General features: G+C 35.2%; 1 protein-coding gene across 1 annotated transcript in view; it reads left to right on the top strand.

Moving 5' to 3' along the window:
• LOC142321874 (N-acetyl-D-glucosamine kinase-like) overlaps positions 1–12,529 on the top strand; it is an 84,842-nt gene that overhangs the window by 28,510 nt on the left and 43,803 nt on the right. The window contains exon 3 of the mRNA XM_075360346.1: positions 12,234–12,332. Coding sequence (XP_075216461.1) covers positions 12,234–12,332 — 99 coding nt within the window. The remainder of the gene's footprint in view (positions 1–12,233; positions 12,333–12,529) is intronic.

Raw genomic sequence — 12,529 nt, 5'->3', positions numbered from 1 at the left:
GGCCACAATTCTTTGGAAATGATTCTTCTACTGAAAACAACTTACAGCATCTCCATATTACAGCAGGCTATATGGCAAGTGGTACTGTCCCGTTGCAACCAGCAATCACACTCATCCTCTTGGAATAAATCTATGAACAGTTGGATAATTTCTTGGTAGACGACAGCATCCACAGTTTTTTTCAAAAAACAAGGGTCCTGTTATTGTCGCCTTGAAACTGCATACCATACTCCTATATTTTTTGTGGGTGCAAGAGATATTCAAAGAAAATGTGTGAGTTTTCAGTACTCCAGCTCCAGTAGTCCTGACTATATCAACACACTCACCAAGGTGAAACCACATTTCACATGTGAAAAACATTTGATCTAAAATTAATATTGTTGCCGCTAATGAAGTTCTTGAACCATTGACAGTAGTGAACCCTTTCAGCGTCATCAGCATTATTTGAAAAACCTACATTCAATAAGGATAACACTTCAGCATTCTCTTCACTGCAGTGTGGGCTGCACCTAGTGAAATGTTTTTTACCTGATTTAGTCTCCATAAAATTTATGAGATCTTGTAACTACCACTTTAATGTTCTGTGTAACTTGTATTGTTAAAACTGATCTGTGTCAGGCAATTTCTTGTCTAACACTGAATGTGTTTCACAAAACTTTTTAACTTACTTCTGAATAACAACACTTTTCTCTGGTGCTTCCTTTCAAATTTCTCCCTGAACTTTCACCGACGCACAACATGAGATTTTGTTTTTAAATAAGTTTCCATCATGAATACACTTTTTCAATAGTTAACCCCTTAACTGTATTTTAATAAACAATAACACACAATTATACAGCTGTGTTAGTCAATACCTAACACAGACTGACAATACAAAAATGTGCATGCAATAAACAGCCCTCCCCATTCCAGCTTTAGTTATACCAACATTTTCCACACTACTTTATCTATCTCACACTAGTATATGCATTTTAACAAAATATACATTTAGAATAAACTACTGAGTAGTGGGGAGCCTGTTTTTAGTTGAACACTGTATTAACCTAAAATCTCAACAAAAATGAATTGTCTCAGTCTATGGTCATAGATAAATCTACTTCTTTCTGTATTTGTTTACTTACAACACATAAACAACTTACATTGTAACTATTTTTAAATGAGCTGTGCTTTTTTTTTCACCTAAACATTTTTTATTGTATTAAAATGAATAATTTTCTTGAAGGTCATACAGTTTTTTTAGCTTTCATAGGTACATGCTAGGTCTAATTTTTTACAATTACTTAGATAAAGAGACAATTTTTTTCAGTGTTTTGCAATTGTTTGCATTGTTTGTTGATTGATGTGTAAATAAAATAGAATTATCTAGAGTATAAAAATATCATACTATCATACCATTTATTATCGTGGATTTCTGCTTGGAAAAAAAGTGATTTGTGTTTGTTAATGTAAAGCATTTATAACTTAAAATATCTTTTTCTAACTGTGATTACCATAATTACCCAATTAAAAAAGATAAAAATCAAATTATCTCTTTTTACTTGTCTTTGAATTGAAACCAATTCAGTAATCAATTATATAAAATTAGTTAAATTCTTATCTTTCATTTTTATCTCCCAAAAATAATAATACTACTTATGCCATAATTTTAAATACACATGCAATCAAAGCAAAATTCAACCGTATACTTTTCATTGAAATCAGTTTCTTACAACTTGTCTTATATTCATCAAAATTTTATTTTAATACCAGCAAATTATTTACTGAAACATTCTCTTTACATTTGTATAAGAGGATTTCAGAAATAAATCTTAAGTAAATGTATACTTTATAAGATATGGAACAGGTATGCATATGATAAAAAAAATATATTCCAATATTTTGATTAATTTGTTTTCACTGACATCAGCTATTTACTTTGTATTTTTACACTCATTATGATTAGATCTTTATAAATTTTTCACCTTTTTTGAATGAAAACTATAAGAAAGGCTGTGTTTAACCTAGCTCATCTAAATTTATAGAATTTTTTCTGAAAACTGCACAGCACAGTAAATAGCAGCTTCTACTACAACAAAACCCAGTCCAGTAGAGTTAGTAAAACTTACTGGGTGAGTTAATTTTAAACTTGATTTAAATATTATTTAAGTTAAATATTCACAGGAAGTCTTGTCTTCCTCTGATTGAAAACTAGGATTTCTGTTATCAGATTTTTTTACAAGAAATTTAAAGCCTGTAAAATTTGCAATAGTTTAATTGAAAGAAATTTGTTAAACTTTAGATGAGGTCTTCGAACAGCTCTGGTCAGAACAGATTTTATGATCTACTACCTGTGGGTAAATTTTAAACTTAAAAGAAATAAAAATTCAAAGCAACAAAATTTTGTATGAGATGGTTTTGAAATTTTTATTTAACATCCGTCAAACATTTTTTGTGATTTTTTGCCAATAAAGAATATCAAATCAAAGCATTAATTACTAAAAAGTAAAATAAATAGAATTTAATATAAGTTTCTTAGAAACATTATTCTTTAAAGTTTTGACTGCTAGGGATTTATACGGTAAAAATAAAAACTGGTAATTGGGGTAACAGAAAACTAAAGATAGGTGATTCAATATGGTTAAAAATTTAAAAAAAGATAAAAGAAAATGGGTTGATAGTTTCTAGTATCCAACACCTATCAAAAAGTAGTTTCAGTAATGATAAAAGCTGCCTCTAAACTTATTTTTTCCACTTACTGCTTTATTTTTTCCACATCTCTCTGTTACATATAAAATATATCAATAATTGAAAATTTATATCCATTTTTACATTTTTAATATTTTATTATGTTTTTATTTAAACATAAAACATTCTGATGAAGCAGAGATTTTTGTATAGAACTAAACATTAAGGAACAAATAAGTGGAAATTTATATCCACTGAATGGACTTATTTTACAAAACAATACTTATTTTGATAAATAGCAAATTCTTCTGCTAAAATACAGTTTTATAGATTATTTATTAACAATGACAAAAATATATTAAATATTTCACCTAAAAAACGCCACCTATTTTATTCATAATAGTATTTTTGTTATAACTAATAAAAACTGTAGTGTGAAAGTTAATGAAGCAAAGATTAATTTCCTATTAGTTTTCAATTTACTAAAAGAAGAGAAGTTAAGTTTTTCAGTAATATTTTTTTTTGTGAAGTTAATAATAAGTTAAAAATTCATGTTCATAAAATAATCAAGTTACATCTACACCATTCAGAATACTGTAGATTTAACTCGATTATGATACAGTAAAACCTTTCATAATTTGGATATGTGAGTTTTACACATAAGTTTCAGGAAATTCTGGTGATATGAGAAAAAGCTGTCTTTTTTTTAAAAAAGTAACAAGTAGTACATGTTTTTACTCTGCAGTAATTTAAATAACACAATGCATGCTGTATAACCAAATAATTGCACCTGACTTAAAAGTACCATAAACCACACTGAAATTTCCAATCGTGTAACCATTCAGAACTCTTTATAATTATTATCAGAATTACTAGCTGACATTTTTTTCTTCTTTATAATGAAAAAGGAACATTTTTTTTCACCTTGATTAAAAATTAGATGTGCACAGCTTGATTTAGTGTTTCATGGTTGTACTTAATTAATTTACAATACTGTTAATCATTCCCAGGATTTCCAAAGAATTTTAGTAATTTTTTCTTTTCCTTTCAATTCACTAACAGTCAATCAATATCCCAGCATACATGGCTCCAGCTATATGTAATAATTCAATTTTTTCAATTCTCATAATGGCTTCCAGTTTTATTTTAATTGTAATCCTGACTTTTCATATTTGTGTGCATCACAGGTGATTTATCATTAGAATTTGTTAAATTGAAAGTAGTGAAGTCCGAAATACATAAAACTAAAAAGAAATAAATAAAATAATTGTACAATAATCATGAAACTTTTAAATCGTAAAAACTTTGACCATTAAGTATAGTACTGTTGTAGGCAACAAACATAGAATGTATACAACAAACATTCTTGTTTTTTTTATTATTTAAAATTGAACTGTATTTATTTTAGTAATTATTTATTACTTTAATACTTTTAATTTTTCGTTGAAACATTCAATGAACCTTTTAATTGTTTCCTCATCAAACTAGACTAGGTCAGTTATGTATCATTATCAGTGGTAGTACTACGTACCAAATTATTTTTAAAACCCGTCATACTTCTTTAAAGCCCTTAAAAATAAACAAACAATTTTATTAAAAAAAAAAATTAAAAATTAGGTAGAAATTTTTAAAAATATTATGAAAAATAATTTATGATGGTAAAATTTCATTAAATTCAACTTATACAGTGATTTGTTGTTGTATTAGTATTATAATTCTAGTCATTCTTTTGTTAAGAATGTTAATACATTAATAATTTCATTCACTTTATCTTCCTCTTCTAAAATGTGAGATATGACAGACTTATTCACCGAACATGAAATCTTTTTTCTAGAGTACACTTTAGTCCTTTGCTACATTATGTTGAATATCAGAAAAATATTTTTTGGGGTGATGAATTCATTATATTATAGTTTACTTTATGAACTCAAAATTTTTGTAGCATATGAAAATCCAATAGTTGACTAGGATTCGATTCTGGGGCCTCCATGAAAGGTCAAGATGTTACCACTCCACCACATCAACAGTTTTTAATTTTAGCACCTGCCGGAAATCACCGTGGACAAAGTCAGATGAATAAGCAGGATGATTGAATTTGATAATTGAGTTTCTGGCCATCACTTGCCCATGATGAGCACTCTATAGCTTGATGTATTGTTGTAGTGGAGATGATCTGCTTGTTGAGCCATGATTGAGATATTTTCCTTGAATAGATTCTTGTAATCTTTTCAACAGTATTAAACCTTTCATTAGATAATCGTAACACACTTAATCATTTATCAGATCATATCAAATGTTGCATTTTTCTCATATTTGCATTGAAGATATGTATCTTTTACAATAAGTAAAAGATAAATATGCAAAATACTGCATTGTTATAAAAAAAAAAAAAAAATAAATGTGCTGAAAAGTTTATTAGATGATCAGTTAGGTCTCAGAAGCATAGGCACTGAGAGACCATTTTGATAGATTGATCTCAGTCAGGGAGGCTGAAGAAGAATATATATGTGGTATTTGTAGATTTTTTAAAGACAAAGTATAATGTGGAATAAAATTGTAAAACTTACAATTTGCATTTATAATCAGATTTTATATCATGTTTATATCATTACTATTATTATTATTTTTTTTTTGTTGTCATCAGGCATCAATTGCCAAGATCATTAGCCCTTCTCAGTTCTCAAAACAAAAACTACGAGTAAACAATAGCAATCACTGAAAAGCATGAAGTAGCTAAAGAAAAACAGAAAATTACTCACACGTTGATAAAAGTTTACACACCTGAATGGGACGCAAAAAAAAGTAAAAATAAAACAAAGAAAAGGAAAATCTAACTATCCGCTCTTGACAAAGAGTATATGTAGAAGACATGCCTCCGAAATTTAAATTCAAATACAATAGAAGAGTCCGGCCGTATAAAGTCTTTAATAGCACATTCCTCATTTCTCAAAATTCTCTTTATTGCTCCTATTTCGAATTGACGACGCAGACCGCGATGTACGATGCAATCCTCCAATAAATGCTTGACTGTCAACGGTTGCTGACATCCCTCACAAACTGGTTGATTGCCGCCAGTCAACATATAACTAGACGTTAGGTTGGTATGCCCTATTCGCAACTGTGTTATAACAACCTGCTCTCTCCTTTTGATCGGAAGTGGAGTGGTCCACTTGCGAGGAAAGTCTTTCACGGCGTTAATTTTTGTGGTTAACCCACTTCAAACTCTGTGCCATTCACATCTGACACAGGCAGACACGTGACACTTAACAGGTCTGACGGATATTCCATCGGGCTCAGGCTCCTCAGCAGCTACTCGAGCTGCGTCATCCGCAGCCTCGTTACCAGCAATACCGGAGTGTCCAGGGATCCACATCAGTGTGCTATGTTGTCTCTTCTTGCTTAGCACCTGAAGCAATGCAAGAATCATTTTCACAAAGGGGTCCGTCGAGTACGCATCTTGCAGTGCTTGCCATGCAATTTCCGGCAAGGACCACGAATGACTAACGCCAGCACAATGGAAGGCACTGCCAACGCCGTTCGCCGTCTTAGAGCCATCCGTATAGAAAACCAGTTCCCGGTTGTGTTCGCTCACAAGCTCTTGAAAACGATGAGTTATTTCCTGAGAATTGCAGTGCCTAAAAGGTGCCAGATCCATTTGAAAAAAGGTCAATGGAAGCAGCCATGGTGGCGATTCACACACCGTTGATTCAACAACTCTTGGAAGCACAATGTTGTACTTGTCCATCAATTCTCGAGCTCCGATTCCGGCCGGCGTGGTATAGGTCTGACGCCGGTTGTAAGCTTCTTGGAGAGGATGCCCAATGAACGCTGGCGTATTTACATGGTGTGGTGAAGATGTGACATTGACCGCATAGCGCAGTAACAGGATGTCTCTTCGAAAACGTAGTGGAGACAATCCTGATTCACATACGAGGCTGTCGATGGGACTGGTATGAAACGCTCCAGTCGCATATCGAATTCCGGCGGTTTGTACGACGTTCAAGGCTTTTAGACAGCTCTTTCGAGCCGAGGAATAAACAACACAGTCGTAGTCGATCCTTGATAGTATCAATGAAGTATACAGACGTAGAAGAACCTTTCGATCTGATCCCCAATTGATATTCGATCCCCTTTATCGAAGATTAGTCCCAAAAACCCGACTTCTTTATATGGAATTCTAACACCCTTTATTGTAAGTCGTGGACTAGGGTGTGCCCCTGTAAAGCGACTGAAATGTACGGCGCATGACTTTTCGGGCGAAAACCTGAAGCCAGACTTTTCATCTGCATATCATCGATTACTCGCTGCAACTTATAGCGGACCATTGCAGTTTCCGTACTGGCATAGAAAATCGCCGGATCGTCGACATACATATATTTACCAATTCCTACTGGTATTGCCTGTGGAACCCTATCGACAGCAATTGTAAACAGGATGCCGCTAAGGGGTGACCCCTGCGGAACCCCATTTTTCAAACGTCTACTTGTCGAATAGGTGTTGCCAACGCGTACTTTTATGGTTTGCTGAGATAAGTAGCTGGCGATAATCGTGGGGAGATTTCCACGAAGTCCCCATTCATACATTTGTTTTAAAATTTCATACCTTCACGTCATATCAAATGCTTTTTCAAGGTCGAAAAATACGCTTACGAAGTGCTTTTTGTTAATGAAAGCATTCTTTATAACGTTCTCAAGAAGTATCATGTTATCAGTCGTAGAACGACGCTGTCTATATCTGATTTAATATGGCGAAAGAAGCTGCTTCCCTGCCAATAACCATACTAAACGAGCATTTATCATTTTGTCTAAGAGTTTGCCAATACACAATGTTAGAGATATTGGTCTGTAACTTTTAGTGTCTAAAGGGTCTTTTCCCTTTTCAAAAGCGGTATGATCACTGCTTCTTCCCACATTTGTGGGTATGAGGCCGAGGTCCATATTCTATTAAGCAAGTGTAATATCCACGCTTTATCATCGTCGTTAAGCTTCTTGACGAATGAATACGGAACATCGTCATATTCAGGTGAAGTATCACCTGAATATGACGATGAGTTTTGTAGAGCATTATTGAATTCGACGAATGAAAACGGTACGTTATAAAAAAGATCGTCGTCCGTTACAAAGTTTAGCGATGCTTGCTCTCTTGAGATGCGAATGAAATCGATGTGATGATTTTCATTGCTACTCACAGCTTCGAACTGATCGGCCAGCAATTCAACTATAGCTTGTTGATCGATTACGACGACACCTGCTTGTTTGAGCGCGTTCAATGGACGGCTGTTGGACTGGCCAGCTATGGTCCTAACCTTCTTCCATACTTGCGTAGCAGATATGTTTCTATCGATGGAGGATACGTATGCTTCCCAGGATGCTTTTTTAGCAGATAATATGGTGCGTCTGGCGTAGCCACGGTGTCTTTTAAAAGATATTAGATTCTCCAGGGTAGGACGTTTCCTGAATAGATTGAAGACTTTCCTTTTCCTGATAATTGCTATATTTACCTCACCACGGTACACTTGGTTTCATCGAAGTTGGGGTGGTTAGGAATGTTTTCCTTTGCCGAATTTAAAATTGCACGCGTTGCTTCTGTTATAACCTCATTGATGTTTCCAGTACAATTTGGCATAACGACGCTGTCTGTATAGCTAATCCAATCGTTTAACACACCACCGCTAAATAAACTTTGGTGCTTTCCACTGTATATTTGTTGTAATTATAATCGGAAAGTGATCACTTCTATGAAGGTGTCGGTCAACGTTCCAATCTAAGGAAAGCGACAATATTGGACTACAAAATGACAAATCTATGGCCGAAGTTTCACCGTTTCGTATGTTGAAAAATGTTCCCGCACCTTTGTTTAACAGGAGAAGCTCGGTCTTCGGTATAAATTCTTCGACGTTGCACCCTCTGCGTTCCAATTTTTGTGAACCCCATACTGGGTTATGTGCATTGAAATCCCCCACCAGAATCATCGGCCGTGGGAGTTGGCCATATAAGTTTAGCAGATCGTCAATGTTCCAGTTGCCGTCCGGCAGATGTATGTTACAGACGGAGACCTCAACTGGAGATAATAAACGTACAGCGACAGCTAGTAACGTAGTATTTAGTTGTATTCGTTTAAAAGACAGATGTGAATGCACAAGAGTGGCAACACCACCGCTTGCTCGTCGATCAAATACAACATCTGCACGTATCGCATCATATCCACGTAGACGGAAATCATGTTCTGGCTTAAAGTGTGTTTCTTGTAGTCACACGCATGCAGGGTTGTGCTCATTTATAAGTAGTTGAAGCTCAGGTAGGTGCGAAACACAGCCATTAATATTCCATTTTATTATATTCTCCATTAACTTTATAAGCGTGGCTTATAAAGTTATAAGCTTATAAAGGCCATCCTTTTTTCTTTTTTATATTTGCTGTACAACCCGAGTCAGTTAGTGACCCCACAGAACCGCAGTCACTCTCCTCACCTGAGACTAACCTAGTCCCAGGGTTTGGCAGAGTTGCGCTTTGTTTAAGACCGGGATTCGATGGTTTCGGCATTCCGGTCGAAGATGCATGAATTGTCAGCGGCGCCGTCACGCCTTGTGTCGTTTCCAATCTCTCTAAGTTGACTACAACAAAGGTACCGGTCTTCTGCAGCCTCTGTCCTTTTGGTGGCTTATCCCCTTGTGGGAGATGTAGGTTCCGGAGGACTTTTGATAAACTCGATGTCCCCGTATTATTAGCTTTGGACTGCTTCTTACTGCTACGTTCAATCTCCTCAGTAATCTGTTTTGTTTGCGACGTCAATGGTTCATTTGATTTGGCGATGACGTTCGACCGCTGACTACTAGTCGACGGCATTGGTTCAACTGCAGCAAATTTCCTTTCCATAAATTTGTCTAAAACCGTAGTTAGAACTGGTGTCAATTGCTTGAGTAAGCTATTAATCAATTGGGGCGAAGACGTATCCGTGCTAGGCGCAGCCGTTTGCGTAAAGGATTTTTTGCCCAGCGTCTGCGTGTTAACCACTTTCTTCGCTTCAAGATAACTAATTTTCATGAGAACTTTAGTCTCTTGTATCGCGATCTGTTTCTTGAAAGCAGGACACTTCCTAGATCTTGCTGAATGCTGTCCTCCGTAATTCATACATAAAGGGATTTCCTTACAGGGTTTATCTTCATGGATTGCTTGGCCACACGCACAAATCTCTTCACGACTGCATCTGCCAGAGATATGACCAAAACGTTGGCAATTTAATTAAACACCTCATCGGCGGTGGGATATAGGCGCGCATATCCAACTGATGGATTCCGCCCCTTCTTTTTTCAGGCAACGATGGCTTATTAAAAGTAAGGACATGAGAAGAAGAGGGTAGCACTTCACCATCCCTCCTCATGTGAGGAGAGATGATGAAGTGGCCATACACTCCCTACTCCTTTGGAGTAGTTGAGTGTGCCGTGAGCTTCTACAGTAACATCAGTGTTCGCCAATTGTTTAATTTCTAATAATTTCGCTGATTGTACGTCGTTCAGTGCTTCAATGGATAATCCAGCCTGCGTCTTTCTGACTTCCTTAACTGGTCCACCAGCTTTCGTCGCGAGTTCCTTAGCTATGACAAAGAGACTAATGTTCGAAAAACCGCTTTCCGATCCATCGTTTTTTCTAATAACAAGATATTTCGGTCGAGGAATTCCTGTTGATGGAACTATCGGCGCATGTCGTGCAGCTACACTTTTCTTCTTCTTAGACAATGACGTCGAAGGAGGAGAGACTTCAGAACAAGGGCGTTTGCCCTCAATTTTGTTTGGTTGTTACCGAACGAGGGTTTAAAGTTTTAGATTCCATAAGAGTGTTACAGAATAATTCGTCTCGCTGGCTCCCCACCCACCACGGAGCCACACATTTGGGTCGTCCAACTGGACGCCAGGACTACGAGAGAGATATAGATCCCAATCCACCCGAAACAGGAAACTAGTCCTGCCAAGGTATCTCGGGCTGTCACCTGTTTACCCGCCTCCTCCTCAAGCGGAAGGTTCAGACGTAAACGAGCCGATTGACCGGCAGTGGTTAGCAAACCGGCCTCCTATTTAGCTAAAGTAGGGGCCAAAGCGCTGTATTGCTACATCTAGCCGTGGTTATCCAGACCAACGGCGAGGTTTCACTCAAGCGCCAGGATCCCCATTTCCAGCGACACAGTTCTCCGCGCACGGCAAACACGCAGTGGAGTTCACTCTCGAGATGAAAAACGACAGTGATCCATACTCCCATGACCACATGACCTAGAATGGACTGACCATAGCTCCGTTAGACGGCTTGGAGTATCGTGCAAGTCTGAGACAAGTACAGAGCCGTTGTCCCCCCCCCCCCCCGGACGTGGATCGTAGATGTTACTGATCCGGACGTGGAGATGGATTTACTTCGGGAGATTATTATTATATTACTATTGTTATTATTTTTATATCATTATTACTTCTAATTTGAGTTGATACAGCAACAAAAAAATTTTTGGCGTGAAACATGATAGCCTTTCTGCAGTGAGTATTTCTAGTATCTATTCTCTCATCTTTAATTATAGCTGTTGTTAAAAACAGATACGTTGACTAACTAATGATTGGTCTGATAATTACTGATCGTAAGATTAGAGATTAGTTTTTTAGATTAGATTAGTTTTAATTCAGTTATAATAAATGAATGACTTTTATTACAGTAAATTATTTGTGCCTAAATCAAAAGAAATACATTTTTGCAAAATTCAGAGCTGCAGATATTGAGGTAAAGACTAATGAATTACTAAAGCCGTGTTTGTGAAAAATTGTTTATTCTTGGTAGTTCAAAATTTTAAATGTAGAATCTTTCTGTTATTTTCAAACAATCTGGTTTTTGTGTATACTTAAATCATAGAAGATTTTTTGTTAATGTACTAATTTACATTTTTAATAATTTTACTTATTTTTTTTTTTAGCTATTGTATTGACTCACATTAAAACAGTCATAACAAATTATAGTTTTTTACATTAATTTAAGTTATTATATTTAACAGATAATATCAAGTGTAAGATATGTAGGTGAATAAAGTGAGCAGTAGTGTTTCAGACTTTCATTCAAGGATCCTGGGTTTGAATCCCGGTTTGGCATGGCATTTTTCATACTTTACATAAAGTTTTGCCCTAGGACAGCTTATGAAGGGAATCCTGAAGATTTCCTGATGGCGACTCCAGAATCAGTAGCATATATTAATTTGTTAAATGTTTGTTTGTAATTTTTAACTGCAATTGGTGTATTTTGGTGCCAAACACTAAATAAATAAATTCAAAAATTCCATTTCCATTTCCCACGTACATGCTTCAAACTTATGTGTTGAGATCATCAAGCCAAAAAAAGTAGGTGGTTTCAGTTTAAAAGAACTAATTTTTCTCTAGTGTAAAATCTTTTTAGTGAAATTTCTCTGTTTGAATTTGTTCATAAGATGCTGATTAAAATAATAATAACTAATAGTTTTTGTTAACTGCTAGATATTCTTTTTTAATCTTGTGTTGGTTTTCTTGTTTTTGTCATTTCCATTTGTAATTACTAATATTTTTTCAGATGTGTGGAATGGATGACTGCAAAGAAAGAATTTTCAAATTGATTCAAGAATGTAAACGAAAGGCTAATGTACCAGAAAAAGAACCTTTAACTGCATTGGTTAGTGAGTCTGGTAATGTTAATTTAGAAACATTTTTAAAACAAAATATATAAATAAATACTAATGTAATTTAGTGTTTATTTTATTTTTTTGTATTATTCATTGTAAAGAAGTTGCTTGTACATCATTTTTATTATTTGTGTGTAATTTAGTGTAACTTCTTTAGTGTTTTATTATGTTTACTAGGTTTGTTAGT

This window comes from Lycorma delicatula, chromosome 1 (genome assembly GCF_047948215.1).
Source record: "Lycorma delicatula isolate Av1 chromosome 1, ASM4794821v1, whole genome shotgun sequence".
Classification (NCBI taxonomy): Eukaryota; Metazoa; Arthropoda; class Insecta; order Hemiptera; family Fulgoridae; genus Lycorma; species Lycorma delicatula.
This window is presented reverse-complemented; position numbering and strand designations above follow the sequence as displayed.